Genomic DNA, 21,849 nt, shown 5'->3' with positions numbered 1-21,849 from the left:
CTGCTATACACGATTCATTTCTAGTAGGAATTTCACTCAATCACAGAAAATTCTTTTTTCCCCCCCTTTTCATTCAAGACTGCCTACAAAGTCCCTGCCATTTTTCTGGCAAGACTTTTCAGAAAAGAGAGAAAGTGACTGGCTCAAAGTCACAGATCTTGGGGGCGGGTGGAGGGGGCGGACTAGAACTCACAGTATCCCAAATTGTAGCCTGATGCCTTAATCACTACACCAGACTAGCTTTCTCTGCAATTTAGCCCCAGCTTTACTTTTTTTAAAAACTAACTTATTGAAGCAGCTGATTTCAAGTTGGACTTAGCCCAATTTAGCCCTGGGATTCTCACCTAAAACACATAGACTTTCTTCCTTTGAACATATGCAGCTTGGAATAGAATAGAATAACAGAGTTGGAAGGCACCTTGGAGGTCTTCTAGTCCACCCCACTGCTTAGGCAGGGAACCCTACACCACTTCAGACAAATGGTTATCTCTTCTTAAAAACTTCCAGTGTTGGAGCATTCACAACTTCTGGAGGCAAGTTGTTCCACTGATTAATAGTTCTAACTGTTAGGAAATTTCTCCACAGTTCTAAGTTGCTTCTCTCCTTGATTAGTTTCCACCCATTGCTTCTTGTCCTGACCTCAAGGGCTTTGGAGAATAGTTTGACTCCCTCTTCTTTGTGGCAACCCCTGAGATATTGGAACACTGTTATCATGTCTCCCCTAGTCCTTCTTTTCATTAAACTAGACATACCCAGTTCCTGCAACCGTTCTTCATATGTTTTATCCTCCAGTCCCCTAATCATCTTTGTTGCTCTTCTCTGCACTCTTCCTAGGGTCTCAGCATGGGGGTGGGGGTGGTATTCTACCTAACCTTGTTAAATTGTTTCATTCTTGGTACAATTTTAAACAAATGTTTTTAATACTAATGCATAAAGCAGAGAAACCAAATATCATCTCAAAGGGGCATCACTGACAACTTGGCATGTGGATACCTGTTGCAAATTTATAGCTACTTTGTAAATATACACTATGCATGTTTAAATGAAATTGGGGTGATATTTTAAGTCTTAGGTGTAAGCAACTGAACACTTTGATGAAAATTGAACCATTAATCAATGGTTAACATTCTCTGGGGATGGCTTCCATAATAAATTGATGTATTAGAATAATTAGAATTAGCTAAATCTTTTTTTAAAAAAAAACTACATATAAGCAAATGTCTTTTCAAAGTTTGCTCACCTCCTTTGCCAAGTCTTGCACAAAAGATATAGACATTATGTAGGAAATATAATATGTTGATTAACTTTGCTCATCTCCCAGGACTATGTGGAAGAACAAAGAACTGATTTTATTTTATTTTATTCAATTAAGGAATTATAACAAACTCTGGCCTGATACTTATAGTTCTTTAATTGATTCTGCATGCATAAAAACTTAGAGAACATGTTGAAAGTCATTGGTTATTTATGCAAACATTACTGCATGCACCAACAATTATGGTATGTATTTTGAAGGTATACATTCAATAAATGTAAAGAATAAACCTTGATACACCTGTTTAGACCTTGTCATGCTTAAGAGCACTGCAGTGAAGCATCTTAATTGAAGTAAAAGAAAAATGTACAGCCACAAGAGACAGCTGTAAAAAACATTTCACATTCCAGAGCAGCACTGAGCAAATCCAAAGTCTTCGATATTAAAAACAGAAAAAAGGTACCATGACTGTTGCATTTCTATAAACTCAAGTTTATTATAACTGTAATAGGAAATGTTTTGATTTCATACTATAAAGCAAAAAGTATGTCTTATGATATTTTCACTATTCTGTGTTTCTGCCACAAATGAATTTAGAATGTCAAGAAAAATGTAGAGATTATTTTTTAGGTTCCCCTGACATTCCGTATCAGTCATTTGTGGGTATCAGGAACTCAAAAATTACAAACGGTGAGAGAAGAGAAAAAAATATCTCAAATTGTAATTCTATCTTTTCTCTATCTAGAAAAATCCAGTTATTTAAATTATTGGTGTTGTTCTGAACTAATGATTAAGAAAGGGGGAAAACATAATCAATTGATTACATCTTAAATTCATACACCTGATTTCTCTCTTCTCTAGTGGCAACTCATCTTTACAACTCTTAAGATAGCTTGATGAGTAGCAACTGAGTGGTGGAAGTGGAGTGATTAGATCCAGATTCCAATTCTTACTAAGCCACAAGGCTCACAATGAGGCCAATCACCATCTCTTAAGATAAAACTGGCTGGAAACCATAAATCTTCAGTAGCATGGATCATAGGCTATGAAAGAAATACTTAATAAATGGGTAGGTCTGTGCTAAACAATAAGAAAAAGTGGAGTTCTGCTTTTGAAAGTCTATGAAGGCCAATTGGATATTGGATGGTTTTCTTTTTACAAGTGGGTTTGTCTATTATATACAATATCCCTAATCAGCAAGATAAGCAGGAATATTGGACAGGATAGTCCAATATATCTAGAGTACTATTTTGAGAAAGATATGCTTCTATAATGTGGGGGGGGGGGGCTGTATGTCTATATCCATTTTACTTAGATCATTTGTCAATAGTAAATATATTATTTGACTGAGTGTTGCCCTGACATATTGTGAAAGCAATAAATATAAGAGAATCATTGTATGTGCCAAGCATCTGCATTTGAGAATTAAATATCTAATATCTCAGGGCATGCATGTTGCCTTCTTGCTACCTCTGGCCAGTGTATGCTTCAGCCACTTGCTGGCTTTGACCTACAGATGTGCCTCAAATGAAAGCTTCAACAAGTTATCTGCAATTCTAACTAAGTCTCCCTTGATATCACTGGAGGTTCTTAATCTGGCGGAGGAGCAATAATCTGGCTCAGAATAAGACACTATCTCCCCTCCTCACAAATGAGTTGCCTAATTTGTCTCCCTAGGGTGAAACGTCAGGTTGACAAACGTCAGTCAGCAGGTTGGTGGGAACAGGATTGTTCCCTCTGGTTCCCCATTATCTCCCTCCACTTTCTGCCAAGAGAAATACTGATGTCAGAAGGATTGCCATCCTGGGATTTTAAGGGCAAGAGACTTTAACTGGGAGGATGGTAGAGATTTTATAAGGAAAGGGAATAGTAAATCAAGTGAGGGGAAAAATAGAGTATGAATAAAAGTAAATGGTTGGTCATACATACTACATTATGCTCAACAGTAGAAAAGAAAGATTTTATATCTACTTCCTAGTGAGAATCAAGCCAATAAATAGTCCATGAAGATTCTCAATCATCCAAAAATTGTCCCAAAGGTGCTTTTTTCAAGAGGCAACTGGACTTTCTTATTTTTTTTCTTTGAAGACGTTTTACTTCTCATCCAAGAAGCTTCTTCAGTTCTGACTGGATGATGGCTAATGGAAGAATAAATCAGGATCAGGATATGGATATGGATAAATTATCCAGTCAGGGATGAAGTGGCTTCTTGGATGGGAAACGAAACATCTTCAAAGAAAAAACAAGAGAGTCCTGTTGCCTCCGGAAAAAGCACCTTTGGGACAATTAAACCATACAAAAATTGCCTTCATACATTTAACCAAGTACCATAAAAATAAGTTGCACTACTGCTTAACAAACTGTCAGTGGAAATGTAAGAAACTAATAAGTTCAAAGCTACCTTGGCTATTTGGAGAACTGCTTGTTTCTTTTCAATATTTTGCAATCTTTTCCCAAAGGGCTTTCAGGAGAAATTAAAATGCCACAAATGCCTTATTTTCTACAGCCTTGTGGTGGTATCTGATGGTAAATGAAGTCAGATTTGTGAGTGAGGGAAAAGCTCTATTCTCACACTCAAATGTGAATAGATCTTTGCAGCTCCACGCGACTTATGCCCCTTCTTAGCCTTCCAGGCTTTCTCAAAGCAGCGGCCAAGAGAATCCTTGGGCTTTGCACTTTGCACGTGGCTAGGCTGTTCCTGGGGAAATCACCTTTGGAGATGATGGAGATCAATGGCGAGCCTTGCCCCGGCGGCCGAGCTCAACGTCGTGCTTTCGTCTTGCAGGTGCCCGACTGTCCCCGGAACCCCTCACTCACCTGGGCCGGCAGGAAAGCTCGGCAGGAGAAACAGCGAGAACAGCGGAGGCTGGGAGGACAACTTTCCCGCGGTCTTGGTCCAGGTAAAGCGGGAGGGAATAGCGGAGCCGTCGGTTGGGAGCTCCGCTCAAGCACTCGCGCTACAGCCGCTACTCGGACTGAAAGGAGCCAGAGAGGAGAGCGCTGTCTTTAACCGAGAAGCTGGAAAGGAGAGGCGGGAAGGGGTGGGGGTGGGGGAAGGCTGACCCCTTCCTCTGTGGGGCTAAAGAGCGGGGCTGTCTCTGCGGGGAGCGGGGCTGCTCTGCCTCGGGCCCCACCCAGCTACCCACCTCCGCGGGCAGGATGGGTGGCGCCGCGCGCGCGGTCCCCCCACTCCACACTGCCAAGCACCAACCCCCTCTGCCACGAAGATCTCCTTGGACCCTGTCTCCGGAGGGGTGATGGTGATGGGCTTAGCTGGGCGCCTTTGAGACAAGGTCAAGGGCAAGAAGTCCTAATAGTAGGGTCTCTAGCAATGTGTCTGCGTCCCTGCACAATCGCTGACATCTGGAAGATAAGCGAAGTCCAACTTTAGTGCAAATGAAAATCGGGCACATCTCCTGAATGGACGAATGCAGAGTAACTCTCCTCTCCGTTTCTTCTGCACATTAAGCCTCCCTAGCTTTACAGCAAGCCAAACACAGGAGTGCTACAGTAGTGCAACTCCCAAGGTGCTTTTTCAAAAGGCAACTGGACTTTCTGATTTTTCTTTGAAGACGTGTTGCTTCTCATCCAAGAAGCTTCTTCAGTTCTGTCAGAAGGGAAAGGTCTTCAAGGAAAAACAAAGTCCAGTTGCTTTTTGAAAAAGCATCTCTGGGGACAACCATGACCTGGATGAATGAGAATCTTCACCGACATAACGTAGTGCAAACATTCAGAGATTTTCCTTAGAGACCGTTTTAAAGACTTTAAAGACAGTTTTAAAAACTTTGCACCAGTATTTTACTTTAAAATGTGCAAATGCGATCCATTTATTAAAATGTGGATGATACAGATTTATTTGGTGTTGTGGGTCATACAAGGAGACAACTGGAGCAATTGCAATTCCCTGTTGTCTAAGACTTCTGTAATGGGGCTAATTGTGAGTATCACACACCATAGTCTGATTAAAGAGCAATCAGAAGGGTAATCTCTGTGGAGAAATGCAATATGAATTGCATTCAGTACACTGCTTTTAACACAATAAAAATGTTTAAAAGAATGTTAATGTAAAAATCCAGATCCCTAGTAGCATCATTGCTAGAGAAATTAGATCTCTGACTCATATTTCCGTTGCTGCTGGAGAGATTTTTTTTTTCTCCAACTGGCACAAGAAAAAAATCGCCAACTCTTAATGCTTGCAAATCACATCCTTTCCATCATTCTCAGCCTAAGTTTAACATTTCTACTTAACCAATGAAGATGGAATCCTAAGTCTTATACCTCCATAAAGCTGAGGGAGACATTAGTCATTTTCGGGTATATAGAAGGAAGCTACAAAAAAGAAAGCTGAGAACTAATTTATCTGGCCACAGAAATTTGGACCGGAAACAATTATTGCTATCTAAAATTTGTTTAAGTCTAAGGAAAGCCTTTTTGACATACGATGTGTACAGCAATGGACCAGTCTTCCTATGAAGGTTGGAGATCCATTCATTCTGAAGTCCCAAAGGTGCTTTTTTCAAGAAGCAACTGGACTTTCTGGTTTTTCTTTGAAGATGTTTCACTTCTCATCCAAGAAGCTTCTTCAGCTTCAACTAATTGTTTTCAGGATGCTGAAATGAGTAAGAGTGGTCAAGCCACATTCTGAAAATAATGCTGCATCTGGAAGTTGCAGTTCTGGACATCATTTCATAACTGCACAATTATGCCCTAGTTTCTTCTACTACACTACTGCTAAAATCGTAGTGGTGTGACCATGCCTTCTTTCCCAAATAGAATTGTGATACTCTGCTCTCCTCTGCAGTCCCTTGTTGGAAGCCTGAAGAGAAATTGGTATCAAGAAAAGAGACGGGAAAACTGAAAGGCATGAAAGAACTCAGGAAGCATCATGTTGGTGGAGATGGCAAATGCTGGTAGAAAAATGGCTAAAATACAGTAGGTGTATGAGGAGTGATTACAGCAGTTTGCCATCTGATAAATGTGACCATGCCTACTGCCCTAAATATTGTGTAAATGCTGAGACTTCTTCTATAAAAGGGGTGTCACTCAATTTCATTGATGGCCGCATCAGGGTTGTGTGTGACTTCGGGGAATTGGGGTGGGTGTGGCCAGGATGGGTGCAGCCAGTTCAACATCACTTGTGTTGGGAGCGCCTGTGGTAGCCCAAGCACTCTGCCAATGGAAACAGGCTCCCAAGCTCCATTTTTGACTGCAGTGGCCTCCTTCACATGGCCCTTCCGAGCTCCATTTTTGCTGACAGAGGCATCACAGGCCAGTCCTTTGATGTTTCTAGGGTGGCCCCTCAGGCCAGATCTAAGCATCTTGTGGACCAGCTCCACAACAGCTCCTGAGCCTTGAGTATGACACCCCTGTTCTATTTCATGAGAATTCACTTTTTATCAGAATACACTTTTTGTATTGTCAAAACTGACTCCAAAAGATTACCTTGTCCTAGTCTACATAATCCAATTCTCCACTATGATGGGCTTTTACAATGGCCATTGTTAAGGTTCGGTTGTACTGTCTTTAAAGTTCCTAGCAATCCAGTTTCATTGGTGTGATGCTTTTGGTTGTCTTTAAATTTCAGTTATTGAACTAACAATAAACAGGAAAAAATCATGCATAGAAACATGAAGCGGCTGAGACTCAAATTTGCAAAATACACATGATTCCTAAAAATATAAACAATCATCTTGGAACACATTATTATTGTACCTCATCTTGGATGCATTTGAGTTGTCTGTACAGCAACTCAAATCACATTCCATTGCTGTCTGTCCTGATATGTTTAATTGCATAAAATGTTCTTGGCACACAAGAATTGTTCACCCTTTAATTTGCCTTGATTTTCTGTCTTCATGCTTGTGCAGAAGCAAGTGGTATTGAAGACTGGTCAACTGGAAATATCAATGATAAAACATGTTCATCAAATTTTGAGTTGGTATAATTGAAAATTTATTTACATTTTCCTAGATTTTTATGCATACTAACTATGGTAATGTCTGGAGAGAAATTGTTTTTCTCCTTTATTATTAGAAACATTAATAGTGATAGTATATACTAAAGAGAGGAGAAGAATGAGAGGGTTTATTCAAATGCATTAGAAGCATAACCAATAAGGCTATTATTTGCTGCCCAACAGATGTTAGATAGTTGAAGTTCTCAATTACTATTTTGTGCCTCTCTGAAAGATCTGCAATTTGATCTGGGAAAGCATATTGCACCTTTTTTCTTGGTTGAGCAGGTGATAATAGATACTAATAATGAAATTACTTTTATTTGTTCATCTACTTACATTCATGCAGATGCTTTCTACTTTATCCCCAAATTGATTCACTTGGGTTTCTGAATAAGCATGCGTACTTTTACGTATATAACACTTCCTCCCTATTGACTCTAGAAAAATTGTCTAGAATTTATAAAGGTACCGTACTTCAAATTTATGTTGCAAAGATGGACAACATAAAGGGACATTTTATCATGTCTGTGAACTTATACAAAAGCCAGACATTTTAGTGTTCAAATACACATAATGATACAAAGAAGTTTAAAGATTAAGTAACATTCAACTGAAACCAGGACTTTTCTCGCTGGGATTAGTGGACAGCCAATTGAAAAAAAAAACCATGAAAAATTATATTTAGATATGATTAGTGCTGTAACCCTAACTTTTTTTTAAATAAAGTTTTTTATTTTTCCATTTTCATAACATACAACCACATGTATACTATTACATAGCTAACATCGTATTGTATTATTAAATGTTTACATCAATTCGTCTTGCCATCAACTCCCAAAAACAATTATTGGCTCTTCTGCTCTCCATACACCATATTTGTACCTTATCCATCACTTTCTTCTCCCTCTCCCCCCTCGCTACCTCCTTTCTTCCCTCTGTCATCTTTCTTTTCTCTCTCTTCCTCTCTCCTTCTCCTTTCTCCTCTTTCCACTCCTTCTTTCTCTCCTCCTCTTCCCCCCTTCTCTCCTATCCCTCTCTTCTTCCCTTACCTCTCCCCTCTACTTCACACTCTTCATCTCATTTTACTTAGTGTATTTCAGCTTCTGAGTGAGCTCCTTTTTATGTTGATGGTATTTATAATTCCTTTTCAATACACATATTTAATTTTAGCATATATCTTCTTCCTTCTTTTTTTTAAAGAGATAAAACAAAGTATACATATAAAGTCATTATTCTTTTAAACACCACACCCTCAGCCACATTTTGGGCAAGATGTAGACCTGGTGTTGTAACCCTAATTTATAACTACAACTGGGACCAGAATTTCCATTACTCAATGAATGGTTGTAAGTTGGGAGTCCCTGTGAACTTTATTCCACTAGTTGGAATTTTTCCAACTATAGGGGGAGCGGTTGCTCAATTTTGTTTCAAGACCATTGAGCCAGCACTATCTGAAGACATTTCCATGGGCATGTGACTAGCATGACATCATTGAATGTTAATTCCTTCCCACCAAAGTGGTACCTATTTATCTACTTGCATTCACATGCTTTCAAATTGCTAGTTTGGCAGGAGCTGGGGCAAGGACAGGAGCTCCCCGCATCACATAGCCCTCAGGTCTCAAACCTGGGCTGCTGTCTTCCCAGCCAACAAGCCCACCAAGCTAACTATTGAGCCACTGCACTGCCCCTTGGTCTAAATTGAGGACTACCTATATTATATGGCCCAAGATGGAAAGACTCTGAAATACCCACATCAGCAGATTACTGTAGTTTGTACCGATAACAGAGATAACAAAAAATGGCAAAATTAACTTGTTTGATTGGACAAAGATTATAACTACATTTACTTTTTTCTACCGGTATTTCTTTTTCACTTTCTTGGTACTTTGCTTTATTCTGCTTTATTCTTCTTAAATATGAAATACTGTATGTACTATTGACTATCTTCCATAAAGGTCCAATCCAGAGCAAATTGACCCTCTCCAAGATGCTGTGCATAGATATCTTCAGCTCCCCTCTGATCAGACAGTGCTGATACTACATGCAAAAGTTGCTCAGAAATCATATGGGAATGAAAAAAGGTAGGAAACAATGTGAACTCCCTGTTAAAAATAGATTTCATTGGAAATTTCTGCAATAGTTTAGATAGCATAGGTCTACTTCTTTGCACATGAGTGCACACTATGTGAAGTACACTGTGGATCTCTTGATAGTCCATTGATTTCTATAAATGCCTGGTTTACCCAGATAGATGTCTTCTGGAAGGTGCTAAAATTCAATTTTCAAAAGCTTCACAAATAGTGATAGATACTGAGAGTCATTGCTTGACAATTTGGGAGCAGACACAATTCTAACTGGAACATTCCGGAACTATATCTTAGTACATAGATGTGTATGTCATTCATAATTTGGGTTTTTCTATATAGAGTCAATATTTTAATGGAGTGCAGAGAAGAGAAGCAAAGATGACTAGGGGACTGGAGGCTAAAACATATGAGGAACTGTTGCAGGAACTGGGTATGTCTAGTTTAATAAAAAGAAGGAGTAGGGGAGACATGATAGCAGTGTTCCAATATCTCAGGGGTTGCTACAAAGTAGAGGGAGTCAAACTATTCTCCAAAGTACCTGAGGGTAGGACAAGAAGCAATGGCTGGTAATTAATCAAGGAGAGAAGCAACCTAGAACTAAGGAGAAATTTTCGGACAGTTAGAACTATTAATCAGTGGAACAACGTGCCTCTGGAAGTTGTAAATGCTCCAACACAGAGGTTTTTAAGAAGATTGGATGACCATTTGTCTGAAATGGTTAGACAAATGATTTGTCTAGCCATTTCTTAGGGTTTCCTGCCTAAGCAGGGGGTTAGACTAGAAGATCTCCAAGGTCTCTTCCAACTATTCTATTCTATTATCATAGGATATCCCAATTACAATAGATTCTCAATATTGATCCAGTTTAGCTTATCATTTCAGTCAGTTATTTTTACTGCACTATGTGAACCAAGCTCCATAATATGCATTCTCAGTTTAAAGCTTAATAGCAATGCTTAATTTTGTAAAGCAGATTTTCTATAATTCATAAACAATTAATGATATATCGGAAACCTATAATGTTCACTACAATTTAGACCTATTTTTTTCAATTAGGTATTTTACTCTTTTTTTTCTTTTACCTTTCTCTCTTTCTCTCTCTGTTTATATTAGTTTTCCAAAACATTTACTTAAAACGGTTTGCCTATTCTGATTTATACTTTAGTATGCCCTTTCTCCCTCACCAATTAATTTCCTGATCACTCTCCTATCTAGGAAACTTACAAGGGAAGGGGAGGGGGGATTACACCACTAGCTGAGCTGCAATAACAGTAATATTGTATTTTCCCATTTGATATTTATTAGTTACCTAATGCTGATCCAATCCAGAATCCCATACTTTGGCCCTGAAGAGAACAAATAATTTCAAATCTCATTGACAGTTATCACTGCTTCTGTTCATGAATTTGGCACTTCCTTTTTTAAAGCAATGCTTTCTGATCTTTCTAAAAGCAACAGCAAGGAAGCCATGCTTCCTATTGAACTGAGGAAAGAAAAAAGCTTCCAGACAGAGGCAATTGTGCCATGGCAAGACAGGGATGATTTTTATTTAGAATTAAGGCTGTACATTGACAACCAGATGGAAAGCAGTATCTCAGCTTGAAGTTGTACACACGCACGCATGTTCTCCTCTTCTAGTTGGCAGATGTCCCATCACTACAAAATGGAAATGTTTCTCAAAGGTTCTGCATTATCCTAGATCCTTCTGGATTGCTTCCTAATTTCCTAATGGAAACCAAACTTTTTGCAACTGCTACTCATTCCTAAATAATTCATTACGGAGCTGCTGATAGCTGGTCTGAACCTGGCCAGATGCCTGTTCCCACTCTTGCAAATACTTCTTTCATGATGTGAATGAATTATCCAGACTCTGGATGAGTTTAATTTCCTTGTGGGAGGTTTGTCAGTTATCTACATCTAAAAACTGGGATTTCCCATGTTTTGGGGACAGTTTGGGTCAGAGGTGACCATGCCCTGAATACATTGACAGTGACTTTTTTCCTCACCTACTTTGTTTATCATTACTGATCTGGTCAGGTTGTCCTGTTTCCTGGGTCATCATATGTGAAGGGAAACCTAGAAGAGGATAGCTTCTATGCCAGAGATAGCTTGACATTCAACTTCTTTCAACCTGTTCGCCTCTTTTTCTCTGCAAAAGCTCCAGGATGTTCCAGAAAGGAGTATAGATTGTGGCAGCACACAGGCAGTAGGATTTGAATCAATTGTTCACATTTCTCCCTTGCAAGCAAGCCAAATCCTTAAACAATTACATACTGTCATCTATTTCCACAAATTGGCATGATTTGAAAGTTGTCTGGCTCTGACTCTATTGTCGCAATAGCACAGAAAATTGATTTGTTTCAGCTTTTTCCCATGAAAGAAATTAAGATTTACCTCTAACCTTGTTAAGTGAAGCTTGAAATAGTATGGAATAGTGTGAAATAGAATGGGCTCTATAATACTCTGCAATTAGTAACCTCAAAGATATTGTTGTTGCACAGAAATATGCAACTATTCATTATGGTTTTTTTCATTCTCATTGATTATCATCTTTATTGTTACTGATGTTTTATGCAGTACCAATGTGGTATGAATCTCAGCTATTCATTGTGACTTTTGTGAGAATCAAAAATATAGCCTATTGATCTGTTAGATTCAATAAGTCCTATGGATAATAGAAGACCCCAGAAGAAAGAGACATGAACAAAAGTTTTCAGCTAGGATGATTTCAAAATTTACCAGAAATACCACTCAAGAAAACATGTTTTCAAATCTTTGAATCTGTGGTGAGAGCTGGTTTAAGGTTTTGCCAGGGAATGTAATCTCTGTTCTTAATCTGTTGAGGATTCCATATTCCAGGCCAGAAAAAATCATAGGAATGAGATTTATTTTTACTTAGTTTTACCCCTGTATAAGTATCACCATCTTCAATAGAGCAGGGCTGATGAGTTCATAATCATGTTTACTTTGTACAGATGCCTGAAACTGGAAACATAAAAAAAGGAAAAGCAAATTTGTTTTACACAATAGAAAGTAATTGTGCTTAAAGAAACAAAGAATTTCTGAACACTGTTTATGATCAAAGAAGAAGCAAGATTTATGGGTTTAAATTATTTTTTTAGTGTCACTGTTTTTATTTACAATTATAATTGCAATCTATCCAATCCTAATGCTTTAAAAACATTTGCATTTATTCATTTTGTGTTGCTTCTATGTTCCTCCAGGATATATGCAAGGTTAATCTGAAAGCTTGTCTGACATGGGGTTAGGGTTAGACATGGCTTTGAACAAATCGACATTGAGTTATACAGTTTAACAGGTGATTAGGACCAGTCATTGGCAGGGTTTGTATATGGCACCATTTATTTTTGATTTGGTGCTTTGTGAATTCAGCCAATAACTCTTAGCCTAATCCTCTTGCCACCCCAGTAGCTGTAGTAGATTGCACCAGAAGGCAGAGATCAAGCTATTCTCCAAAGCACCTGAGGGCAGGACAAGAAGCAATGGGTGAAAACTAATCAAGGAGAGAAGCAATCTAGAAATAAAGAGAAATTTCCTGGCAGTTAGAACAATTAATCAGTGAAAAGGCTTGCCTCCAGAAGCTGTAAATGCTCCAACACTAGAAGTTTTTAAGAAGAGATTGGATAACCATTTGTCTGAAATAGTATAGGATTTTCTGCCTGAGCCATGGATTAGACTAGAAGACCTCCAAGATCCCTTCCAACTCTGCTATTCTGTTATGGTCATGAAGAAAATTTAGAATCAAAAATGGAAAAGAAATCTAGACATTTGCACCCTAATTCACAACATTTCTGAGGGAGATTATTACTATTAAACATACACATTGAACTAGCCAGCCACATATTAACCTGGTGTTTTGAATGAACCCAGCTCTATTTTTAGTTCACTACTTTCTATGTTGTGCAAATCCCCAAAATTAGTTTGAGTAAAACAAGTTACCCATGTCATAGACACAGTCATAGTTGCAATACTTTATTATTTGAAAAATGAACTATTTGAGATAGTCACAAAAGTTAAGAATACAAAAATTAAGCACAACCCATATGAATCCAGTCTCAAGGATATATACTATGTTACCTAAATGTTGAGAGAGGTCCTTTATCTGTTTTAATCCATAAGGTGAAAAACACTAATAGTATGAGAACATTTGTTTTCCAAAACAATTAAAAACAGCAATTGAAGCTTAATAAGATGACTTCTTTCAACAGATTGAACTTTCCAATTCTTACTAAATAATTTTTCAGGCCCAGAAGATATTTTAGTGAAATCAAGGAGCACTTTTAGAACCCCATATAAAATTATCAGGAAGACAAATGTTACCCTTTTCCTTTGCCACATCATAATTTTGAATTTATATAGCAATAGCAATAGCAGTTAGACTTATATACCGCTTCATAGGGCTTTCAACCCTCTCTAAGCGGTTTACAGAGTCAGCATATTGCCCCCAACAACAATCCGGGTCCTCATTTTACCCACCTCGGAAGGATGGAAGGCTGAGTCAGCCCTGAGCCGGTAAGATTTGAACAGCCGAACTACAGAACTGCAGTCAGCTGAAGTAGCCTGCAATGCTGCATTTAACCACTGCGCCACCTCAGCTCTTTATATATCATGCTAAACTATGGCATGATTTCCTGTGCACTACTCTGTGCACCTGCAAGCCTTCTGCATGTCATTTATAAAATAATAAATATTTTGAAATCTATTTCTCCAGAAAAATAGAAATTTAAAGAAACTATCCTAGTTTAACTATTTACTACACATAATTTTTTTTTTCTTATCAGATTCTTCTGCCCACCCCCATGTGTGTATCTCAGTGGACCAGGCTGGAAACAAAAGAAGGAAGAAATTAAAGGTATAATCCATTTTAGTTCACTCTTTCTTTCCCAAGAATTAGAATTATAGAAGTTTGGAAACTGTTTTTGCACACCTTCTATATTAGGATAAAAAAAATATTTGGCCTACTGTAACTGGACTGCAAAATCCAGGTACCCACCACAAAAATTACTGGGTGCACCTAGATGAGAATGATGATCCTGAATGCCAAGTCTATTATTCTAATATCCTAATAGAATTGAATATACGTATATTACTGTTCCAATAGAAGAAAATATATAGTATTGGAATCTTCTCTCTATCTAAGACTAGCAGATTGCATCCATGAACATCAACTAGCAATAAGAAGACACAATGATGTCTCACAATGAGTATTAATTGTGAACAAACTCAGCCATAGTTTCATCTATGGTAGAAACCTGTGAGCATCCTTTTTTCCCCTCCCATCCACCATTAATAGGCACATAGAGATAAACCATATTTACACACCATTCAAAAGAGATAACAAAAAACTAAGAAGAAAATAAAACAACAGATTAATATATCTAATGGGCTTCCCCCCTGCATTTTGTATTTTCATACATGATACTTTTATTTCTTGTTTTTGTAAAAGAGGATAGATAGGAACCGAGTTGTCGCAAAATGGAGCAGTGGTAGATCTTCAGACTTCAGCAGCCAGTTGATGCTCACTTCCACAAAAGACTGAGCATGCACCTGCTACTTGATTTGGCGTATCTCTGTCTTCAAATGCAACTCTTACCAGCTTGGTAAAAAACCCACTACAAAATAGCAAACAATGCAAAACTTGAAAAGTTCTTATAACTGCAATAAGTCACAGATTTGAAGTATTCAACATTTATCACCATCATTGTTGCTGGCACTGGGTTCCCCTGTCACTCATCAATATACTCTCGCACCATGCAACTTTGTTTACCATGTATAACCAGGAAGTCACAGCCACTCTTTTGCTTAATTTAAGGCTCTTCCGCCTTCTCCGAACAATCTTAGCCAAAGTGCTCCAAGGAAAAGCAAGAGGAGATGAGTTTCCCTTTAGGAAAAAGGTTGCTTTGGCTTCTGTTTCCACATTCACTTGTCATCTGTTAATTGCGCTGGGAATGAAGTATTCCTTTTTCAGCTTAACTGGTAGCCTGAAAGAAAAAAATGCCACAAAGCTTGCAGCAATTGGGTTATAGCTTGGCCTGCCATTACAGGAATTGTATCCAGACCACAGAGAATTTAGACTCATGATCTGCTGGCACAACAAGAGGGCAGAAGGAGGTTATTTCCCAGGCATATGCCAAACTCAGCTTTGGAAAAATGACCTGATTGCATTGCCAGACCACGCTGAGGAATAGGAGATTCCACACCCTCCTTTGAATTGGGCAGAGGTGATGTAATAGCTTAACTAGAAAAACAAATAAATTACTTTTAGAATTTCCTGAGCATATCAACAAGCATGTGGGAGGGAGGGAGCGAATAAGCACTACATGCTTATATACAGACTGCCCCATTCAGAGCCAGTTTGCTATGGAATGGGGTTTTGTGCCCTGTTAGTTAGACATCCAGTTGTACATTTAAGTTTAGCTCATGTGGAAAATAGGAGAATGTACTAGGTGGAGAATTTCAAAAACTTTACCAGCAACGCTATTTCTTGTCTTCTTTCATCAACAGAAGCTAATTGAAACTCAAGAAAAAGCATGCATGACACTTTCCCTTTTCACTTGATTCCTTTATAAGGCAAAGGATCTTGCAAATCTACTTGATGGGGGAAGATATATCAGTTTGACTTGCATAAACATGCAAAGCTCATGCTGTTAACATGCATGATTAATTCCCAGGGATGGGCTAAAATTACATGATAAACAACTAGTGATGGAATAGTACTTCTTTTGATTCACAGTTAAATAGAAACCGACTTAATATGAAGTTTCAAAAGGAATTCACAGAATACAGTTTTCCATAGTATTTTGAATTTTGTAATGCATTTCTCTAATAAAGCAAAAAACAAGGAATAAAAATATAATGCGTAAAAATACAAAATAGGGAAAGATTTTGTCTAGCTTTGTTTCTTGGTGGAAATCACTTTTGGACTTTTTGCTAGAAAGCAAAATAAATGTTATATTAATTTTGGCATTTGACAATTAGAATTGTTTTCATTTTTTGAAATGCTGTGCAATATTAATTTTATATCAAAAGATTAACATATTTTATATTTGTTTCAAAGAAAGTTGGAAACTATTCTTCTTACATTTCTTTTCTTCTTTCCTTGTTCCTTTGCATTGTCCCTTTCACTATTTTTCCTTCTTAATCCTTTTTCTTCTTTTTTATATTTTATATTATATTATATATATATATATATATATATATATATATATATATATATATATATATATATCAGAAGAAAAATAACCTTAATATATTAAACATAGTTGCATACATGATAGTAGATATTTTGCAAAAAAATAATGTGTATATTGGAACATTACACCATTTTTTGTGCTTAGGTATATAATTTTTTGTACAGTTTTTTTTTAAGAAAATATCTTTTAAAGTCTTATTCAGAAATCAGATAAAAATGTGTTTGAAAGAAATTGTGCATATAGCTGTATTGTGCATTTTATACCGGATGCTCTCGTGGAAATCTACATACAGTATGCAACTAAGATATGACTTAGATGAATAAAATTAAGAAATAGAAATGTGGTGAATCAAGGACAATTGTTCATCCTTAGAAGCATCCTACTACAGTCCACATTTTGGATAGAGGACCATTGGTTTGAAAGAGGGGTAAAAGAATCCCATCTATGTTAGACTTGAACACCTCTTCCTTAACAGAGAGGGAGGAATAATACACCAATTATCTCCAGTTTACAATGCAACCCTTACAGTGCTTCCAAGAAAATTCCACAGCCAATTGCACCAGAGGTGGGTTCCTACTGATTCGGCCCAGTTCAGCCAAACTGGTAGTGGTGTGCTGGCCTGGATCGCAAAACTGGCAGCAACTCATGCTGGCCACACTCATGAACTGGTTCCTCGGTCACCGCCACCACCGCCGCCATCTTTTTTTTTTAGTTCTGCACATGCGCAGAACAATTTCCATTGAACTGTGCATGTGTGCAGCATGCATCCAGCACGCACATGAGCCAACCGGCTGTAACGCTGGCTGAAACCCACCCCTGAATTGCACCCTGATTCAGGTCACCCTGAGGGCAAAGATAAGCTCTCAAGTGGCCTCAAGAGCTCTCAGGGAGAGTGCTAACAACCACATGACTGCAAAGAAATACAATCCTTCCATTCCCCACCCAGCATCCTGCCAGAACCTACCCTTCCATCTCCCCACCATCCAGTCATCAACTGTCAATACCTATCCTTCCATCCCACCGCCCCCCATCAGAACTGATGAAGCTTCTTGGATGCAAAGGGAAAAACAATCCAAAACAAGCCTTTTGAAGAAGAAGAAAAAAACACTTTGAGACAACTAAGACCTGGATGACCGAGAATCTGAAACAGACATTCAACCTATTAAAGCTAAATAGGGCTGTTTTATATCTAGCTCAGGTTTTGTTCCATATTGCAAGAAAGATGGAGTAGAAATGCAATTCTGTAACATAAATAGCGAGCAGGTATTACAGCATATATAGAAAAAAGAAATGCAGAGTTGTTTCAGCTTTCATTCCTTCTTTTTTCTAGACATGTGATGTGACATTTCTGTCTCCCTTTTTTTGTCTAGGCAAAGATGTAACAGGGTCCAGTTCCCAGATATGTGGGTATATAGGACTTGATAGCACGGGAAGTAGCCATGTAGAAATGCAGAAGCTAAACTTTGAAGAACAATTGGATTGCAAGGTAAGCTGGCTCATATATATATATACATGCATGCATGCATGCATGCATACATGCATACATACATACATACATACATACATACATACATACAGGTTTTGGTGTATTTGGGTCTTTTCCCGTGTAAGATTGAGAGTATCTTGGCGATGTTTCGACAAGATCCCACTCGTCATCTTCAGGCTGGTGTCTTCGGCCTCATGGCACGAGGCTGAAGACACCAGCCTGAAGATGACGAGTGGGACCTTGTCGAAACATCGCCAAGATATTCTCAATCTTACACGGGAAAAGACCCAAATACACCAAAACCTGCATACCTGTACCCGTGAAAATCTATGATATACTTACATACATACATACATACATACATACATACATACACACACACACACACACACACACACACACACACACACACACACACACACAGTAGCAATGATTAAACTGCAGGTAAGGGGCGGGGTGGCATTTTACAGACCAACCTGGCAGTTAGCAGCAGCTGCCAAACTCCTCTGAAGATCAGATGTGTTAAATGCATCTCAGAATGTAATGCACACTTTCTAAAAGAACCCCTGCCTTTGGGAACACTGATTATTTTTGGCATTTCAGCAAGTGCAGAACGGGAGCTAACCTTTCCCTCCTTATTATGGTTCTGATGAAAATTCTTTTGGACTGTGAAAAAAAAATTATCCCTTTAAGTGCCAATAATAAATACTTCTATTAATACAAAGAGCAGTTCAGGACAAGGATTTTGTTCACGACACTAAGACAGGAGGAAAATGAATTGTCCTGTTCCATACTTGCTTCAAAGAATTTTATTAATGCAATAAATGCAAGACATATTTATCGTCATGCCTAGTTTGGACTTTCCTTATTTATTCTCTTGTTTTTTTTTATTTAAACAGTCTTTATTATATACAGAAATATAATTTTTAAAATCCTAATGTATTATTAAAGTTAATATGATAAAGTATTAACTTTCAACATTCAAGAAATCTCAAAAGACATTAAAGTAAATTGCTCGTGTGAATTACCTAAATGTATCTAAGAAATGGATTTATAACTAGTGTCAAAAAGAAGTGTATAGCTGCTACATTTCCAAACAGAGGTTTCTGCATAATCAGGGCACTATTGCAAAGAAAGGTCTCTTTCCTTGTGATCATACAATGCACTTTCATGATAGTCAGCAAGCTAAAAATACTTCAAGAATAGGGAAGTTCTGATTCTACCCAGAAGTAACTAAATTCGGGTCCCTTAGTGAGCTAAAGTGTTAATTATTGGTTCTTGTTTAGTGACCACAATTGGACCCACAACTGCAAAGTGATGCAGTTTGTAAATGGAAAATCATATGATTGAGACTTCAGCCTTCCCTTTTCCCCTCTCCCCTGTCTTTGGCATGATCATCCTGGTGCTGGGATAATTAGCAAGAAAGGAATTTATGCTTGTATTTACATTCATTGGAGAGGAAGGGATTACAAGAGAGTAAGCAGGCATATAACGGGGAGTATACGTGGAAAGGAATGCCTTAGCTATTTGCCAAACAAGCTGCTTAGGAGGCAAACAAAAGTCTTTAGTGTGAAATGGATTAGAGTCTTGTCAATTTCAGGCAGCAACTGAAGCTGGGCTCTAAAGCAAAGCAACTCAGGAAGAAATCCCTTGTTTAGGCAATTGCTCTGGTCTCTTGGGGTGGGAGGAGAAAAAAATGAGTCAGGCACAGGATAAGAATAATGACTGTAATGACAAACGTGAAACTGAGTGATACTGTGAGGGTCATAAATGTGCATCTTGGTTGCAGTTATTTTTTTTAGCGTCATTGTAACTTTAAATGGTTGCTGCATAAGACTTCAGTAAATTCATCAAAGCCATTCAAACATCAGCCACTTCCTCAGAATCTTTCATAGCAATAGCATGTAGACTGCTTTACAGTGCTTTACAGCCCTCTCTAAACGGTGTATAGAGTCAGCTTATTGCCCCAACAATCAGGATCCTCATTTGACCCACCTCGGAAGGATGGAAGGCTGAGTCAACCTTGAGCCTGGTGAGATTTGAACATCCAAATTGCAGGCAGCCAGCAGGCAGCAGCAGTAGTAGTCTGCAGTACTGCACTCTAACCACTGTGCCATCATGGCTCTTAAAACCCTTAGCCCAATTACTCTTCTTCTGTACTATTTTCCTGAATGTGACAGCCATAAAAATGTAACTTTAGGGGCTTCAAAGAATCTCATCTCCCTTTGCTATGGCCTTTGATGTTGCTGGCAGTGGGAGGTCTGCCAGAGATTACCTTGCAAAGCCTGATCCTGATTGCTGCCAAGTAAAAGTGCCTTCTTTATTGGAAGATAACGAGGGAAAGAAAACACTAGAGTGGCCTCAAAGATCAAGAGTGAGGGGGATTCTTGGCATCTTTTTAATAGAACAAGAATGTCTGCAGCATTATCACAGCCCTGGAAGAATGCAGAGGCCTCCAAAGGGCCAGTGGAGGCACAGTAGCAACCTTTGTGCTTGCAATGTTTAACTCATTGTAAAAGCAAAGCCTATCAGAACAGAGAGAGCGCCAAGATGACTGGGAACGGTAAACCTAGGAGGCTCTTTGCAGCCAGAAAAGCAAATACGTATGAATATGCCTCTCCATATGGGTTTCTCTAACTGCTAAGTCAATAAAGCATCCACGAGACCCATATTTTGCATTTCACCTGTAATAACATCCCTAACCACCTCCCCCTTTAGATTAACCACAAAAGATTTGAATGGGGACTATTATAAACTTTAGTGGGAGCTACTTGATCCCACATTTCATTCTCGCTGATGACAAACTGAGCCTGTGTTGATATGAGACCCTCTAAAAGCTGTGCGACATGGAGTGAGATCTTTCAAACTTGCTCCTTTATATTTCTTGATTGTACACTTGTTCACAATATTTGGCAAGGAGGTTGCATAATTTGGACTTCAGTTACAGTTGAATTTTTTTTAATCTGATAAGAGTCTTGCTTAAGTCTTATTCTGCTTCTTATTCTTATTGACAACACTGTGGTCATGATTACATTAACCATTTAAACACATCACTTTATTCCAGTGATGGGATTCAGCCGGTTAGCAGCTATTCGGGAGAACTGGTTCTTAACTTTCTAAGCAGTCCGGAGAACCAGTTGTTGGAAGAAATCTTTTTTTTTCCCCACTTTACAGGGCTAATCCTGTAAGGAAAAATTCTGGTGTTGTTTCTAGCCTCATCTTTATTGCCCTGCTTACAGAAACTGCCTCTCCGGTTAGCCCTTATTACATTGTAACAGCTAACGCGAAACACCCATCAACGTGAGTTGGCCACAGACACATTGTCATATGACCACCTAACTATTCCTACCCAGCTGGTCATTATGGCAGAGAACCGGTTGTTAAATTATTTGAAACCCACTACTGCTTTATTCTTTACTAATGCTTTATAATGTTTTGTTCTGCTCCTTTTGTGCTTCAAAGCTTCCATATCAATCTTTCGGAATAGTATATTCAGTTAAATGTATCACTTTGCTTCAGTGGTGGGATTCAAAAAACTTTATTACCGGTTCTGTGGGCATGGTGTGGTTTTGTGGATGTGGCATGGCTTTGTGTGCATGACAAGGGAAGGATATTGAAAAATCCCCATTCCCTCCCCACCCCACTAGCCTGCTTTCCAGCTCCATCCTCCTGTTCAGGGCAACAAAAGAAGATCGGCTGGGAGGCTGGGAGGCAGCGTGGGCGGGGCCAGACTATTTGCCACTTCTCCAAACTATTCAAAATTTCTGCTACCTGTTCTCCAGAACCTGTCAGAACTGACTGAATACCACCTCTGCTTCGCTTACTCTGGACATTGGCTGCAGGAATTAG

At 38.6% G+C, this 21,849-nt stretch overlaps 1 protein-coding gene across 1 annotated transcript in view; it reads left to right on the top strand.

The window, feature by feature from the left end:
- Nucleotides 1-3,977: 3,977 nt before the first annotated feature.
- RBPJL (recombination signal binding protein for immunoglobulin kappa J region like) overlaps nt 3,978-21,849 on the top strand; it is a 32,088-nt gene continuing 14,216 nt past the window's right edge. The window contains exons 1-5 of the mRNA XM_032218599.1: nt 3,978-4,155; nt 6,057-6,165; nt 9,169-9,294; nt 14,103-14,173; nt 17,885-18,000. Of these exons, the coding sequence (XP_032074490.1) occupies nt 3,978-4,155; nt 6,057-6,165; nt 9,169-9,294; nt 14,103-14,173; nt 17,885-18,000 (600 nt within the window). The remainder of the gene's footprint in view (nt 4,156-6,056; nt 6,166-9,168; nt 9,295-14,102; nt 14,174-17,884; nt 18,001-21,849) is intronic.

The sequence above is a fragment of the Thamnophis elegans genome, chromosome 5 (genome assembly GCF_009769535.1).
Source record: "Thamnophis elegans isolate rThaEle1 chromosome 5, rThaEle1.pri, whole genome shotgun sequence".
Taxonomy (NCBI): domain Eukaryota; kingdom Metazoa; phylum Chordata; class Lepidosauria; order Squamata; family Colubridae; genus Thamnophis; species Thamnophis elegans.
Note: the sequence above shows the minus strand (reverse complement) of the source record. Positions and strands in the feature narration are given on the sequence as shown.